The sequence below is a fragment of the Passer domesticus genome, chromosome 15, assembly GCF_036417665.1.
Source record: "Passer domesticus isolate bPasDom1 chromosome 15, bPasDom1.hap1, whole genome shotgun sequence".
Lineage (NCBI taxonomy): Eukaryota > Metazoa > Chordata > Aves > Passeriformes > Passeridae > Passer > Passer domesticus.
This window is the reverse complement of record NC_087488.1, coordinates 12,422,787-12,440,344: the sequence shown is the minus strand read 5'-3', so window position 1 is coordinate 12,440,344 and position 17,558 is coordinate 12,422,787. Positions and strand designations below refer to the sequence as shown.

Below are 17,558 nucleotides of genomic sequence, written 5' to 3'. Positions count from 1 at the left end.
TTTCACTTTAGAAACTTCTGGGAAAATTACAAAGCTGGGAGAAACTGGATCAGAGCACTGGCTTAAACATCAGGTATGTGCTCACAGCTCTGGAGGGAAGTAAGACTTTTGAGCCCTTTCCTCTTAATCTTTTTGATTGATCTCTTAGGTGTGTTGGCCATGCTTTCTTTCTGTCCCTTCTTCATGTGGAAGCTCTTCTAGTACATTTTATTATGAGAAGAAAATAAGATAACACAATTTTTGAAGTAACTTTGGGAATAAGAAATGTTTTTCACTAAGTCACCTTGAGTATTGTCTTTGAGGCTGGGGATCAGTTTTGAATTCTTGAAACTTTTTGTGTATAGCTGCATTTTTATTTGGTTAAGAGATTCCACTTACTAAGAAGTGAATTTCTAAGAATTTTAGGTGTTCAGAGAAGAGAATGTGTGCTAGTTGTGGCAAACTATTGTAAACATATTTCCCTTGGAATCTGGATATCAAAATTAGCTGCTAGAACATGTTGTGACTTTCTTTCCCTAAAGCAGCTGAAGAAATGTTATTTTAGTTATTTTGTCAAAGCCACTCCCCAGTTCTGATTTCTAACACCAGCTGGTCTGGGTGCTGGTACTCAACAGCTCCTCCTGACATCTGGAGCAGTGAACCAGATTTTTTAAGGTCTCTGTGTATGTGGTATAAAAAGGAGCTGGAAATAGGGGAATTTCTGATCATTTTCTTTTGCTGCAGAAGGTTTTCTGTGTATATATGAATATTTTGTGTATTTCAACACTGTTCTATTTTCTCTAAATATTTACAGTGTTATTACATGAGAAAAGGAGATGCTTCTTTGTAAATAATTGATATGAGCATTGATCACCTTTCACACTGGGTCAAAGCAGAAACATGAGCAGCAGAACCTCATCTGGCCAGTTGTTTCTCCATTCCATTCATTCCACATACCCAGCCACAGAGCTGTGTCTGCACACTGCTGGGATTGTTTGGAAATGCACAGAACGGTTTGGACACATCACTGCTTCATGTAAAGGATACTTGTGTTCCCGCTTGGGAAAGCTCCCTTAATTTTCTCAATGTTTTCTGTTTAATGAGGATAATGAACCTTTTTCTGAGGCCTGCTGGTAGGTAGCATGCTTGAGGTTCTCTCCTGCATCTGCTGAGGATCCATACATTTAGATGAAGATGGAATTATGCTCAGTCTCCTATGGTAAGGTATGGACAGAAATTGTAGGAATCCTTTTCACAAAAGCTTTTGGAGTAAAAGCTTTTTACTTACCTCAAGCTGTTAAAGGTTTAACGAGGTAATTTCACAGTGGGAGAGAAATGGAACCAAGTGATTCTGCCTGTTGAAGTCTAATAACTCCTTCATTTAAAATCAGAATATTCGCTGTGAAGTGCTAGTTTTGTGATTGGGCCATATTGTTTAGTGCTATTAATGGCACCTTCTACAGAAAGGGGAATTGCTCTTGAGAAAGATCATCTTTTCATGCAGTTGGAGCAAGTGGGACTGGATGATTTCCCCCTCCCTCCCTCCCTCCCTTATTGTTCTTTTTCTTTTCTTTCTCAGACTCCTTGCAGCATGAATTACATTAATTTTTGGTGAGGGTGATGAAGATGATGAGTGATCATTGTCCTGGTTGGATCCTGGAGAATGCTGTTGGTGAAAGTTTGAGAAGAGTTAATTGCCCATCTCATAGTAGAAAAGAAACAGGAACAAGTTGGCTGGTTGTCCCAAAGAGCCGGAGGAATGTTCTGTTTGCTAATAACTAGATAAGAAAGGGAAAAGGGAATAAATTAGGATTTCTCATCTTTTCTTATCAGGTTCTTCATTGGAACAGAGGATGTAAGGGAAGTGCATGCAGCGTGTGGAGTTTTAGGAGAGGATGATTTTTCATTTCCTCCAGCACTTCCACAGGGCTTGTTCAGTGTCTGCTCTCAGTGGTTTCTGTTCACTGATTGCCTGCTCCCAGCAGGCTTTTTGTCAGATTGGCTTATGATCAGCCCTTGCAGTGTAATTTTATGTAATAATACTTGGGAAGGAGGTGCAGCTTTCAGGAGTGTGGTGGTAATCCAACTGTTTTTAGTACTGGTCTCTTTTTGGTGACAATGGAAGAGTGTTTATAATGCTTCACCTTGTGGGGGGAAAACAAGTTCATTAACAGTTGACTCTGGCTAATCTTCTGTTTGCTCGTTCTGGATTCCAAAGCTCCTGGGCTTTCTCTCTCTTCATAAACAGTGGAAACAAAGACAGCTGTAGCTCTATAGCAAAGTATCCCTGTGCTGTACAGTAGCTAGATAATAAAATAGGACTCATCATATGTGCTATATATGGTTCATGTGTACACATTATAAATCTTTGTCCTCTTTCTTGTGTTCAATTATATGTCCTTTGGATTTCTTGAGCTTCTTATTGCCTACCTCTCAATATAGTTGGCTCTGGGTTTTATTGTGGATCTAGGTCTTTTTTGTGTGTTAGTGTTATGCTGCCAGGGATTTTCATACATTAGTCATGTGTTGCTCTTACTTGATATTTCTATTGTAGAATTGGTTTCAGCTGTAAAGGGGAAAAAAGCCACAAAATGTTAAATTCTTGCTCTGTGAGTAGAAAGTCTTATTTATTTTGGAGTGCACTGTCCTGTAGAAGGATATTTATACATAGCTTTTTTTAGTACTGTTATTAGGAAAGTATTGTGTTGGAAAAACAAGCTTCTTGTACTCTGTCTCTCCAGGATATGCTGATGTAGTTTCTATTTCTTCAAAATCCAGTATTTGAGTAATTGAGTTGTTGAACATCTTCACTGACAAACCATGTTAATCGTGACACACTCGCTTGTTTTTTCAGCATTGGACTATTAGCTTAGAGTTATTTTCCAGACACTTCCTCTATTGCCATTAAACAGTTATTCTATTTTAAAAGAAAAATACCTGGGGGAGGTTTTGGGTGACAGCAGTGGCTTTATTTGGGTGACAAAGCTCAGAACTCCCACGAGATGGCGCCCGCTCTCCTGCAGGGAAGGACGGGATCGCTGCAGGCTGGGGTTCAGCCCGCTGGGAATCCTTCAGCCTTGGAAGGGGCAGCTGCGCTCAGGAAAACTCCCAATTGCTGCCGGCAGAACTTTTAGACTCTCTTTCATGCTGCCTGCATGCACTCACTGTCTCCTTGCTCAGTACTCCGGGCTGTACCTTGGTATGAAAATGGCTTGTGCAGATTTCTCTAATGGAATATGAAACTGTTTTTCTAGCTGACTTTGTAAACTTCATGTTTACACCACGTATTCTTAATTTTGTCTTGTTTAACCGGAGTTCTTCACAGCCTGCTTCTTTTCTCCCCACCCCAAGCCTTAGAATTGCATTGTCAGAGCAGCGCTGTTGTTGTTCTGCCTTTCCCTTCTGCAGCATGTAGAGGATGCCCAAATAAAAAATGAGGATGCTTGTTCTATGAGCTATTAATCTAAATAAGCCTCTTTTGCTGCTGTTTGTCTGTGTTTGGTTGATATTGTTTTTGTCCTCTAATGAATTTAGCAAGCGATTTGCTCTCCCTAAATAGATATACCTTGGAGTACTGAGTGATGGAAAAAGATGTGCATCAGGTATTTGTTAAAGCTGAGGCAGTAACTCAGATACTGAAGGTACTGATAGCCATTGATAGCAGCTGACAAGGTTTAATGGTAAATTTGTCTTTGTGTTATTCCATAAGTGGCAGAAAATTGCAAGCTTTGAAAGGTTGGAGTTTGGCTGAAAAGTCATACAAGTGGGTGAAGACTGCCAGGTGGGCCACAAACAACAGCTTCTGAGGAGTTTTAGTCGAAGCTTTTTTCTTTTTTGAGGTAATAAATAGTAATGTGTGATATAGGGTTTGTTTTTGTTTGTTTTTTATTTTGCTTCGTGTTTTTTTTTAATGGAAGCAATGAGTATAAAGTTTTTACAGATTCACCTGCTGGACTCTCAAAGATCTTTGTATACACAGCAGAGATATTTTATATCAGTGATCAAATATATTGATCATGGCCTATTTAAGTCAGTCTTTCCTTTTGGAGCACTGTTTTCTGTTGCCAATGTTGCTGTCAGCTCAGGCTTGGTGTTCATGTGTGGGAAGAAACAAAAGATTTTGTTCATACAGCTTTTCAGAATAATTTTGGCTTTTTCCACACTGGGGATCTCAGCTGTCTTTTTCTGAAGAGCCATGGGATACAGTGTGGAAATTAGAGGTGGAGCTGATGTGTTAGAGTGAAGAGAAGTGTGCTTAGACACTTGTGTGGAGCTCGGAGACTCTGGTCATGGCCTTGGGTGTTCTGAGTCACATCCCACTTGGTTCTGGTGTCAGGCAGGTCTTGGCCCCCTGTGCTGATGGTGTGAGGCTGACCCAGAGACACTTGGGGTTCACTGGGTGTGGGTTTGGGGAGTGCCCACAGAGCCCTCTGGGTGAGTGCAGGTGGCTGCAGCAGTGACATCTCCTGGAGCTGCTCTGGCTGTCTGGGGAGCTCACTGGCCAGGCCAGGTCTGCCAAGGGAAGAGCAGTTTGGCAGGAATTTGGGCCAGTGCTGAGGAACCATTTTCCCTTGGTGGAGCTGCCAGCTGCAGACAGCAGACTCTGATCTGCTGACCTGTCTCCTGGAGCCAAAGAAGTGAACCTGGGAGTGCTGACCTGGTTTTCTTTCTGAAACATCTGTGAGCTGGCTGGCTGACAAATCTTGGGGACTAACTTCCTGCAGTGTCTGAGACCAATTAAGAGAGGAGATGGTGTGAATGTGTATGCATTTCCTCTCTAAGAAAGGGTTTAATTAAGTGGCAAGCATCTCTATTTAGTACAGTGGTTTGCACAGTTGTAATTCATAATTACCCAGGTGCTACACTCAGTACGGGAAGTCCTTCTATGCACATTCTGCTTTTGGAGCTGGGGGAAGGGAGGAGAGAGAGAGGGAAAGGGAATTGGATTTCTTGATTCTGCATTTAGTGGTGGATTAGTGCTCTTTTTTTTCAGTGAATAGAAGAAAAAGGAGAATATTTGAGTTCTCTGCTTTCCTTTTTGAATCTTGATTAACTATGCTTAGCTACTGTGCACTCTCTTCCATCCAAGGCATTGAATATCTTTGCAGTAGTGAATGAAGCTCATAATCTTTTCCTTTCTCACAAGGTAGTAATTTGTCTTTCTCTGAATGTCCATCATGAGTAAGTGGTTACTGGTTTAAAAAAAATCTGTTGACAGATATACAAAGTAGTGCATGTTGAAATAATTTGAATTACTCATGTTACTCTGGATACTTAATTAACTGCAACCAATCAAGACAAGACTGGTGGTTATTGTTGCTGGTTCCAGTAATGTCATAGTTCTGGCATGATCATTCCATAGTGGAGCACATATTTTTATGGGATAGCCTATTGTAGCCCTGTGGTCTTTTGTCACCAAGCAAGAAATCAGTCTAATTAAAAGCATTTGGTGCTGGCTGGCCCCTGTTAACCACTGCCCTGAACTGCAGTGCTGATTTCTCTGTTGGAGGGTGAGAAGTTTGGTTTGTCTCGGTTGGCCACTGATGGCCTCCAGCTTTAGAGCTGTGTCCCCAATTGGAGGAGAAAATTAGGATTAGCATAGTATGAGGATATTGAAGCTTCATATTCTATGTCTTAGTTTTTCATAAATAGTTGTAATTTATGATCTGTGAACAGACTGAAATTTGCATGACTGCTGTTTACAAGATTCCCAGTGTAAAACAAACTGTCTCCTCTCAGTGGGAATTCCCAGGGTACCCAGTAGGGAGATAAATGCTGCGTAGGGGGAACAAGTAATTAAAAACCACCACAAACAAGCACCAAAAACCAAAACAACAACCAAAAATCACTGTACTTGTTAGAGAAACTTTCATGGTTGAGATCTCAGCTTACCTCATGGGTGGATTATCTGCTGTTGTCCTGTACAGGCACAGTACTGCATTTTACTGTTACTTTTTTTTGCCTTCTACTGAAGGTGAAGATTTGGGAAATGCTAAAGAATTCACTCTCTGAAGAAGGCCCATTTATGCAGGTTGCTAATATTCCCCCAGATCCCTCAGACTAGTGGGGCTTTCTCTTGGCTTTTGCACAGGGATTAATATTGAGTGAATTTCCCTTGCATTGTTCTGTCAGGATGAGTTAGTCCCAGTCTAGAGCAGCTCTGCCATTCCTGTCTCACCTTGGGCTTCTGACTCCAGTGTCTGTCTTAAAATATTCTTTTCCTACTTGGTACCTTCTGGTTCTGTGAACTCTGCAACTGAAAGAGGTGTCCTTGCAGAGCAAAAAAGCAATCTGGAATGGGAAACAGCAATCCCATTCCTGATCTGTTCCCTCATCAGGTCTCCTGTGTTGGTGCATAAATAGTTGTGCTGTTCCAAAGCAGGGCAGGGGATGTGGAAGGGATGATGAGGGTAATCATTGTGTTTATATAGAAATAAAGGCTACGTGCTCAGTATTTGTAGGACTTGGCATGTGTGAAAGATGAAAGCACTGCCTCAGCAGCATTTAGCAGCTTCTTGAGGGGGAAGTGCCTGAGCAGTTCCAAAGGGCATCTTTTGCTTTAGAGTGAGGTACAAGTGTAAAGAGAAAGCTGCTTGTGATTTTCTTACACTAATTGTGCATGTGCTGAAGCCACCAATTTTTACAGAGAAGTTGTGGAGGAAGCTGTCACCTGTTGAATGTGACATGCAGAATATGCTGGACTATTGCTCTAAGCTCTTTTGTTCTTCATTATTCTGTTCTCTTGTTTTAAAATGCACGTTATTCTTCACTTTCCACGCTGCCTTAGGTTTTAGCTTTCTGTGACAGAATTCTTATTGTGCCTCATGGGGAGAAAATGCTCCTTTGTCATCTCAAATTCTGAAGCTCCAGGCTTCAGGGCAGTCAGATGCCATTTTGGGAGACTTCAGTCCATGTTTGGGTGTTGGCAGTAATGCATTTAAATGTGATGCTTGGAAGTGGATATCAAATCTGTGCTTTGACCAGAGTTTAGTTTTCTCCCATTCTCTTGGAGTTTATCCACTTAGTTTTAAAAAAGCAACCACATTTCATAGATATCTTTAAGTGTTGTAGGTCTGTGTTTTACAGTTCTTCACTGAAATGCTGGGCAAAACTTCCTGCCAGACTTTCCTATCTGCTACTAATTTTCTCCAAAGAATGTTGTACTTATCTCTGATGTTCAAAAATATTAGTGTTCTTTCTCCTTTGCCATTAATGCTTTTATTTCCATTTGAATATATCAGAGTAATAACTCTGGAGGCTAAAGGAGAGATAGGAAGAGTATAAAATAAAACAGATGAGCACCTGACATTGAAGCAGAGCAAGGCTGTAATGTATAATCAGATAATCAGAGTGAGAAGTAAGCAAGCTCAGATCAAAAATATATCTGTCCTTGCTTTGCATTTCAAAGCTCTGGGAGCAGTTCAAGAGATTGTCTTCCCAGGATCACAGATCTGATATTCTGGAGACAGAAAAAGCTGCTAAGCAATAGCTTAGCACACTGTCCATCTTTGGTGAAGGATGATTTGAGGAACTTCAATAGTTTGACTCCAAGAGCTGTGTGGAGAGTAATTCAGCAATGTGTGCTGGTGTTGTCTGCTCCATAGCAGGTGTTTCATTTGCCAAGGGGGGCTCACCAGCCAGACACTCCATTTTGAGCTTCTGCCAGTATTGTTTGACACTGTTGGAAAACAGTTGGGTAAAAGTTGCTTTGGCTCCTTGCAGCATGTAGTGACCCATGTTATGTGTAAATGGGTCCAACTTTGCTGCTCACTCTGCTGTGAAGGAGAAGCTTTCAAAAATACAGTCCCTTCTAAACAGCCACTTTCATTGCATTAGGCAGCCCTGTTTGCCTTAAAGTGAAATTATCATTTAAATAGCAGAGACTAATCAGCAAGGGGATGGTTTGCTCCTGTCAGACAGCTCAAATGCTTGTGCTTGATTTTTATTCAGCCTATCATTTGATCATTTTCAAAAACCCAATAACCACTATAATCTCCAGCTCAGTTTTAATTTTACCTTTCCATTTCCATTTTAGAATCTTTCAGTATTTCAGCTCTAAATTTTAAGCTGGGGCTGTTGATGTGCCCTTAGATGTGCAGTGCATTATCCCTCACTTACCCCCAAAGTTTTTCTTTTGCAAGGAAACTTTTAAACAAAAATGCACATCCCATATGTGCATATTGGGGATGATTTTGTTTTAGCATAGCAATGTCTTTTTCAAAGCTCTTCTCTCACTACAGAGGTCTTTTTTGAACAGAAGCAAAGCAAAATGTTTCAGTAAGGATTCAAACTCTTGTGTGCTGCTCCCCTGTACTCCTGGGCATGGCCTTTAGCTACAGGGCAAGGAATCTCCCTTCTTCATTGGATCAAGGAATACCAAGATGGATTGTGCCAGACTGATGTAACAGCATTCTTCGTCTAGAGAATTGATTATCTTATCAAATAAATCACAATAAATCTTATTTCTTTGAACTTCACTGAAACAGGAACCACTTGGGAAAGTATAAACCATGAAGGAGAAGATGGAAATTAATAGAAGAATTGTAGAATGGATAAGAATTGTTTAAACAGGGATAGATTCAGTATTGTTGAAAGGAAAATGCAAGGATAAGTAGAATTCCTCATAGATTAGCCTTAGGATCTGCTTTATTTAGTATTACTATTAATGGTTTTGGTGCAAAAATTTGGTGTGTGCTGATAAAACTTGGCTAATGATGCCAAGTTCAGAGGATTCATAAATAAACAAAAGCTGGATATGCAGAACTGAATGACCCTGAGGATTAGAGTGCAGAAATGGGACAAAATTCAATGAAACAAAGCACAATGCTCCATGGAATTGGGAGCTGAATGCAAACTTCTTTTGGAAAATGTAGCACATGCAGTAGAAAGGACCAGAAGGGCTGTGTGCTTGTTAAAATCACCGTTCATGCTCACACAGGGGATGCACCAGGAGAAAAATTGCCATGGAGGTGAAAGTGGAGAGATGCTTCTCAGAATTCTGGTCACCCAGTGTGGAGGAAGATGGTGGGGGATGCAGAATGTGGCTGCTGGAAGGAGCTTGGGAGCTCTTCCACTGAGTGTGGAATGGAACAGCTTCTGGCAGAGTCTGGTGGGAGATGTAATGGCTGCCAGGAAATTCATGGAGAGAAGGCAGGAGAGGGAAGGGAGATCCACACTGGTGAGAAAAGGAACCAGCTATCCTTAGGACTTGCACTGGCATTTAAATCAAATTGCTGTAACCCTGCCATGAATGCAGTTACAGGGAGGTTGTTACTTTTAGAAAGACTAAAATTCTGAAAGCAGCTTCCAGTGGAGTCAAAGGTATCCAAATTACTGCTCCACAGGGTTATGGAAGAGATGAATTATAATAGCAAAGGACTAGACAGGACCTAAACTAGAAGGTTCTTTCAGTCCTACTTTAATTTGAATGTGTATGTGCCAATCTGTAAACAAGGAGATGTACTCAAGAATAAGAAGAGGGGCAGTACATTTTTGTTTTGAATTGCAGGCTTTATTTAATACCAGGGTTCTGAAAACTGGAGGTGGGGAAGGGGGAGTGGGGTTTAATGAGTAAAAGCAGATCATGTCCATCTTTCTGCCCATGCAGAAAAAGACTTGTGGACAGGGATGTGAAGTGTGACAGCAGCTGACCTTTGTTCATGTTGAGAAATAAGCAGTTTGCTGAAAAATGCACTGAACTATTAAGAAGAGCTTATCTGTCAGTGCTGATAAGACCAAAATATGATTTGTATGGTTGGAGAAGCTTTTCTGAGTGTTTTTCGTGCAGGTTATCTTGATGGTGTTTTGAGAATGACTCACTCCAGGTTCGTGCTTAACCACATCAGTGCCTAGAGCACAGATTCCTGCTTCTGAGGGAGCTGGGAAGGGGCTGCTTTAATCATCTGCCTTTGGTTTGTCATCAGTGCAGTGAGGAGCTCTGTGCTGGATTGGCCAGGAAAGGTCTAATTTTCAGTTTTAATTGTACCTAACAGCCAGCATAGCAACATCAACTTGGGCAGGAGGAAATTTGAAGTGTATGAACATTACAGAACTTCAGTTTTTTAGCATTGTTAAAGTGCTCCTGCTCTGACAAGCTTGCTTATGTGCCCTGTGAAGATATTATGTAAGCTTTGTCCTGAAGCTCCAATCTGTCCTCCCTTGGGACTGCTTTCCTAGTGAATATTTTTGATGAAAGCTTATCTTTACTTGGGTTATATTCTCTTTCCTCACAAGCTACTTTATTGAAGGGAGTATTCTTGCAAATATACCTTTGTCCATGCATTGCTTGGAGAGAGAAAAAATCATGTGGCTTGGAGTAGCAAAAGCACAGCACAATATTTTCAAACATTTCTTAAAGGGCACAGTGAACTTGAAATGTTAGTGAGTTAAAAGATTAATGTGATAAGTGCCTCAAGGATCTCTTGAGCTAGCTGTGATTATGTAAGTGTTGTTTGTTATTTTAAAATAACTCATAGCATGGAAATTAGCATGGTGGATTGGATTATTTACTCATCCATTTCTGGTCAGTGTCATTGCTATCTCGGGCTAGATAGAAAAATCCTGAGTAACATGCAAGACCTGAAGCAGATTTTTTTTAGAAAGTTTAACTCTTATCAGTATGAATTTTAAATATACATAAAGATTTTTAGTTGGTGCCCTCCATACCTTTTAAAAAGTAAAAACTCTTGCAGTTTGGAGCTATTATGTGTTGTGAGCATGTAAATAGAAAAATGTTTTGCTTTCAGCTATAATCTTTCTTATTTGAAACAATATTCAACAAAGTTGTAAGGTATTAGAAGTGAGCTTCCTAAATTGTTTCTGTTTCTATAAATGATGCCTTTTTCTGTTTGATACAAAATGAGAAGTGTTTTTTGTCTTAACTTACAAAACCCACAGCCTGAAGTGAGCTGCCTGAATGAGAGCAAACACTGCATTGGGCTGGCAAGAGCACTGGGGCTGGGATAATTGGAAAGATTCCCTTTCTGGAAGCAAAGAGGGGAGGTGTTGGGGGCTGAGTGGGTCCCTGTGTTTACTGAACACCAGAATCAGTGCTTGGGGGTTGTTTTCAAAGTGCTGACCTGCCTACCTGAAATAAGAACTCAGGGCTCCTGCTTTCAAATGCAGCCCTCAGTGGGGTTAGAGCAGCTTGTAGGAAATGGAGCCAGGCCTGCTCAGCAGAAAGGAGATAAAACTTGCCAAGTCTCCCACTTAGCCAAGGCAGGTAAGAGGTGGAGGGGCATGGGACCTTCTCTCCCTCCTTTCCACTGATGTAAAATTCTAGGAGTGCATTGGCAAAGCTAATTTTTTCAAATAGATGTTCTGCACATATTTTGGTCATCACCTTGCAGCAAAATGGTTTTTTTTCTAATGAAGTCACATCCTGCAGAATGGTGGTTTTGTAAGAGCATGATCCATTTTCAACAGAGTGGAGCAACCTCTGCAGCAGTGAAGCTGCTCTCAACTTTTGCTGCCTCTTGCTGTATGAGCAGGAGCAGATCTGTCACAAAGCCCAAATTTCCCACACAGGCAGAGTTTTGTCTTTTCTTGAAATGTATTGATTCACATTTTGAGCATCTCTTCGCTGCTTTTTTAGTACCTCTTGGACTCAATTTTTACTCACTCCCTTTCTCTGCATTATTCTTAACTCTCTTGTCAGCAGAGTTAACAATTTCTGTGTATCTGCAGGGAGTAATGGGCAGCTATTGCAAGAACCATTTTCTGGCACAAGTTGTTCTTGTTGTAATTGCTTTTGAATTCTTATTACTTGTTTAAACTGTCTTCCAGAGACACTCTGATATGAGCAGTGTAGTAAAAGGGAAGATAAATCTTTTGGGTAGGAAGAAATATGAAATTCTGGATTTACTTGAGTTATTCCCTGCTGACCAAGTTGATTTATTTTCTCTTTTAATGAAACAGTCATCCTCTTGCTGTGATACACATCAAGCTCTTCAGTGATGGCTTGAAATCCTGCTAACTTTTCTAAGGAGGGCAGAAATGGTGTCTGGCTTTCACTGAGAATGTGTTCAGTATCTGCATCCTCAGTTACAGAAGTCAGCTGTTCATCCAGTTAACTGGGACAGCTTTTGGGAATACTTCACAGCTCTGCTCTTGGCTCCATTAGAAGAAGATGCTTTAACCTAGTTATGAGTTTTTTGTACTCAGTTTTGCTACTGAGTTTGCAAATGACATTTGACTCGGTGCTCTTTGTACTCCCAGAGATAAAGCTCTGTGGCTTCAGGTGGTTTTCTGCAAATGCAGCAGCCAAGGTTGATGGCATCAAGCCTATTTTGTGACAAGCCTTTCATTTAAGCTTGATGGTTTCCAGTGTGACTTTGGCAAAGGTGTCACCTGCCTTCTGGAGAGCTGGCCCACTTGTCAAGGTCACACAACACCTTTTGGCTCACCTGTCTGCAAGTGCCTGGCAAGGGGAAATGCAATTGGCACTTTGTAATAAGTGATATATTTGCAAGGCTGGTAGAGAGGAAGAGTGAAAAAATGCTCTGATTTTTTTTTTTCCTTCCTAATTGAATAGACATAGGTCTTGGAAATGCACATGCTCCTGGATGGCTTGTGACAGCTGCTAAAGATAAACATGCTCTTCCTCAATGTCATTTGAGTGTAGTTAGATAGTTAAAATAGCTTTTTCTGTTCCAGAAATATCTGTCTGGTTTTTGTATTCTGTTCTTTCAGTGGTGGTGTGTCCAGGTCAGCAGATTTTCACAGATTTGTAGAATACCAGGTTGGAAGGCACCTCTGGTACTCCTGTGATGTTAATAATTGTCAGAGACATCTGATATACAATGTTAAAAGAACTGCATTTTTGTGTCTAAAGTTGTAAGGGCTACAAAATAAGTATTTGGCCCTTCAGAATTCCAGCATCAGAAGGACAGTTACCAAAGTTTTAGCATCAGTATCAGTCTCTGGTTTTTGTCAGGGAGAATGGGATGCTTTTGGTATTAAGTTGGGATTCAGTTCTATGGTGTGACTAAATCATTACAAGGAATTTGATAGAACCATATCTGGCAAGAATCTTGCTGACAGCCTCAAGTTTGTACGTGGGTTTTTATAGCTTAAAGGAGCTGTCTCTCACTAGATTGTTTCTTATAATTTTCTGTGCTTAGTAATTTGAAATTGTTAGGTTTGTATATGCTGTCCCCTGCATTTTCCCTCCTTGCTGTGCCAGGGGAGTGGGGACTTAGCTGAAACAAGAAGGAAATAACCACCTTCTCCTCCTCCACACACTGCTGCATTTGTCAGAGGCAGCTCAAGGGCTCAGGTTGTCCTGCTGTTGTGGAGGAGCTGCAATTCTCTTCTGTCTGAACAATAAGCTTTGTATCTGTTTGTACAGTAATGAACTGCTTTTGTTTCCTTCAGGAACCTGCTCTGCTGTCTGGAGCGTTTCCATTTACAGACAACCCTTGCCAAATTAATTTTATTTAATTATCTCCCAGGGCTAAGCTTGAATACATTTTGTGTTAAATTCACCGTTTCTCCCTCTTCTGAACGAAATGGACTTAATATCCTTGTTAAAATCTGATTAAAACTAAAATTGAGTTTTTTGAAGTCTGATTATCCCATGAAATGGAATTTTTAAACCTAATTATGAATGGATTTGCATACATTCTTAGCACCATTGAAAAGAAAGTTGAAATAAATTTATTAATGAAATCTTCTTCTGCTGTCTCTTTGGGCCATGGTGATTGCTGGAGAGTGAAGGGAGAAGGAAGGCAGGCGAGAATGAAAACTCTCCCTCTTTTGAAATATACCCTCTCCCCTCCCAATTAATTCTAGAGCTGTTTTAACCCTGTCTCATTTTTATTCCTCCCTGCCACACAGCCCAATTTAGGTAATTGACGCCTTTCAGAGGGTAACTGCACAGTAGAGCTGGCTTCATGTATTTAAAGCCTTTGTGCTTTCTGAAGGGAGGATGTAGTGGGCAACTTTTGTTTCCACTATTATGTTTTTTCTCTCTTTCCTGAGGTAGCCCTGACACCTAATCAATAGGCAGCTCTGGTTTCTGCTTTCTGAGGAGTTGTATATTGGAGTGTTTGTTTTAAACCTGCTAAAAAATGGATAGTTTGACAGATTCTGGTGAATGTGCACATGGAAATTGGTGTTGTTTATGTAGTTCCCTGAGTCTGCAGCAAAAAGGTTTCTTTGTAGGATATATTTGAATCTCTCACTACAGTAATTGTGCCCATCACTTCAGGATTTTGCCAGTCCTCTCTAGGAAAGGTGTGCCAGTGCAGGATGTGTCTGCTTGTCTGACGTGGTGCAGAGGCCAGCAGGATGCCTGTGCAGGGAGGTGGTTTCATGGGAGGCTCCTACTTGTAGAACCTTTCTGTGTGTTTCTTGCATTGATTGAAGGGTTCTCCTTACATGAAAGGTACAACTTGAAGGTATGAGTTTTTTATTTTTCAGCCAGTCATCCTCTTACCCAGACTTACAAAAAGCTCTTTGCCTGTTTTAAGCATTAGTTACAAAATTTTTAATAGTGTCTTCTCTTTGTCATGTGCTGTGTGCAGATTTTTTTTTCTTGTTGAAAAAATATTGTAAATGTGGTAGAAAAAAGGTTTTGGCAGAAGGAGAGAGAAGAAATCCTGGTCTTGATGCATGACTCTGCAAAGAGTAAATGCTCAGCATGTGGCCAAGTGTTCTGTAAGCATTTGCATTTGCAAATTTGCTTTCAAGTACAGAGGGACTTGTTTTCCATATGCCTTTGTGCTTTCATTTTAATCCTGTCTTTGCACAGGTTTCGTACTAAACACAGTGGTGGTAGGTATCAAGTTCCAGAAAAAATGTGGATTTCTTGCTCTGTTTCTTTGGGGTGCTTCTGAAGTGGGGAGTTCTATGAGAGAAGCTGTCGCTCAGCAGAGGAAGGAGAGTTGAGCTAAGATTTGAGAATATTTTAATCTGGCATGTACTCAGGCTATAAACCAGAATGGTTCAAGTAAATTAAAAATTTTCTTGGTGATGTAACAGGAAAACCTGAGAATTCAGACAAGTTTTGGAGGAAAGCAGCTGACTCAGGGAGCTCTGCACCAGCAACTTCAAATTATTTTGTGGTTTAATGGCTGCAGCTTTCATTTGTGCTTTCTGAAACTGTTGTCCAAAGACAGGTTTAGCATCTCAGGTACATAATACTTGCTTTTAAACAGGACTCCCTGCAGTATCTTCCCAATCAAGTGCCAGTGAAATCTGAGGAGATGGGAATATCTGATGCACCTTCTCCTCAATAGTGGAGCTGTTGTACAAAGCTGCAGTCACACCAACAGTGAGCAGAATCTGGAAGCTGAAGATCCCAGAGAAGCCAGGAGGAGATCTCCAGGAGGGTGGATGTTTTGAAGACTTTGGGAAAGCTGTTTAATTCTTTTATTCTTGCCTGGTTGGTTCTGTAGCATCCATTTGCTGAAAAAGGAAAAGTAACTGGTTTGTGGGCAGTCCTGTATCACACAGCATGATGAAGCAAGATCTTGAAGGTAAATGTGAATGAAAGGAAGGGTGTGAAAGTGACGTGAAAAAAGGGTGTTTGTTTCTTTTAGCAGGGAGAATAGGAGCTTTCTCTTCTGTGGATACATTTCAAACTTTGCCAGTGTTTATTATCTGATCTTATTAGTGCCTCCCCCAGCAGCTTCAGGCAGTGAAAGTGCTCAAAGCTGGATGATAGCAGCAAGCCAAGATGATGTCCAAGTGTTTAGGACACCAGTGCAGTCCCTACCTGAATCCCAGTCCCAGGAGCCATGGCAGCCACGGGGCAGCCACAATTGCTTTTGGCTGCTCTGACCCCTGTGCTGGATGCAGGTACCTGAGCTGAGTGAGGGTTGTGAGAGCAAGCTGGCAAAAGAAGAGTAATTGTTGAAATGCCACTGTTTACATCTGTAATGCAACTACACTTGAGCAGTTCCACTTTCTGTGAACAAGTCCTAAAGTCTGCTTCTATCTCCTTTTGCCATGAATTATTCATTCCTTGTGGATGAGGGTGATTGGGGTTTGGCTTTCACAGGCAGGTTTATTATACCATACCCACTTAGCTCCAACTGCTTTGGCATGCTCCAAGCCTCAGTTATTTTCCCAGCATTTGTTCTTAGCATTCATTGTTCTTGATGTTAAAACTTTTGGACTATGTAATTCAGCTCTGGTTTTGGGAGTGAGAGTCTGAGGGGATGGAGAGTGTTGGTTTCTTTCTTTTGATTTTCTTTGCAGCAAGCATAGAAAGAGCTTTTTATTTAAATCTGTGCTAATTGCTGAGTCTGAGGGTAACTGTTGTATTATCACCATGTGTCAAAGAACTTGGATGTGAGACACTTTGTATGTGTAGCTTGGGAGCCTTGGATGTTAAGGAAATAAAGCAGAATTTCAAAACGAGGTGGGATTGATGTGCTCTGCCTTTCAGGGAGAGTGGCTCTGAGGGCTGCTGAGATTGGGATATCATAACACAGGGGTGCCACCACCTCTGCAGAGCAGTGACACTGGGTTTTTCTGTTCTGACAGCTTGACTTGTCTGCTTTGTACTGGGACTGCAGCACTCAGGTCTTGCTGTGTCTCATGTTAGTGATGCCTAGAGCTGATGTGCTAATGGGCTTCCATTAAACTTTCCATTTTAAATATTATTTGTCCTTCACTTTGAATATTAAATTTTTAGAAACTTTCAGAAAAAAAGTATGAGAGAGAATTACTGCATTTGTTTAAAGTTCTGAAAGCTTTTTTTAGCCAAACAGTTCAAAGAGCACATCTCACTAATCAGAGGAATATTTTTGCGTCCCCGGGGTGGTCACAGTGTTTTAATTGGAACTCGGGCTTCTTTGAAGTCCTTTTTAATCCTCCCTGAGCTGGGGGAGAGGGTTTGAAGACAGCTCTGTAAATCTGAAATTTCTTTGGTTTATTTACATGTGTCTGGGGACGTGTGTAATTTGTTTTCCTGGATGAAGCCCATGGACAGCTGAGTGGGAAATGTGCTTCCTTAAGTGGGGAGGCCTGAGCCAAAGGTGGGGTTCTGCACACTGAGCTCACGTGCTCCTGGATTTGTTAAAACCAGGAACTGAGCAACAGGCTCTGAATGGGGAATGAGCTCGGTGGGAAACGATGTGCTAGCTAAACATGAGGCAGAAAACTGGGATTTAAACTCATGTTTTAGGATTAACTGATTAGTATGGCTCACAAAAATGGTGTTGCATACTGATATTTGACTATTACCAGTTAGGAAGTAAAACATTGAGGGGTCAGTGCTTATGATTGATAGCTTTAATAATCTATTAAATCAGTGTGAGGTTTCATTTTTTCTACATTTGAACTAGAGATTTTTGGGTGTCCCTAGTGATATTGCTTAGTCTTTATGCCTCAGTTTCTAAAATTCAGGCCTTGCTTTGGTCTGGTTTCAAGGATTATCTATTCCTACCTCAGATGTTTCATGCACTTGATGTAACTACCACAAACAGAGATTCAAAAAGGCAGCTGATGCCTTTTTGCCATCTTAATACAAATGCCCCTTGGCTGCTAGCAGCACAAGCATTTTCCTTAGGCATTGTCTAATTTTGTTGTTCTGCTATTGATTTTCATGATAAATATAATCATTTTTCAGC

General features: G+C 40.9%; 1 protein-coding gene across 5 annotated transcripts in view; it reads left to right on the top strand.

Moving 5' to 3' along the window:
• MAD1L1 (mitotic arrest deficient 1 like 1) overlaps positions 1-17,558 on the top strand; it is a 348,097-nt gene that overhangs the window by 9,732 nt on the left and 320,807 nt on the right. For 3 of the 5 annotated variants that reach the window (XM_064389851.1, XM_064389849.1, XM_064389850.1), the window contains exon 9: positions 12-73. In XM_064389851.1, coding sequence (XP_064245921.1) covers positions 12-73 — 62 coding nt within the window. Of the gene's footprint in view, positions 1-11; positions 74-961; positions 1,204-17,558 lie in introns of those variants that run through there. The other 2 variants (XM_064389852.1, XM_064389853.1) reach the window with 2 other exon arrangements.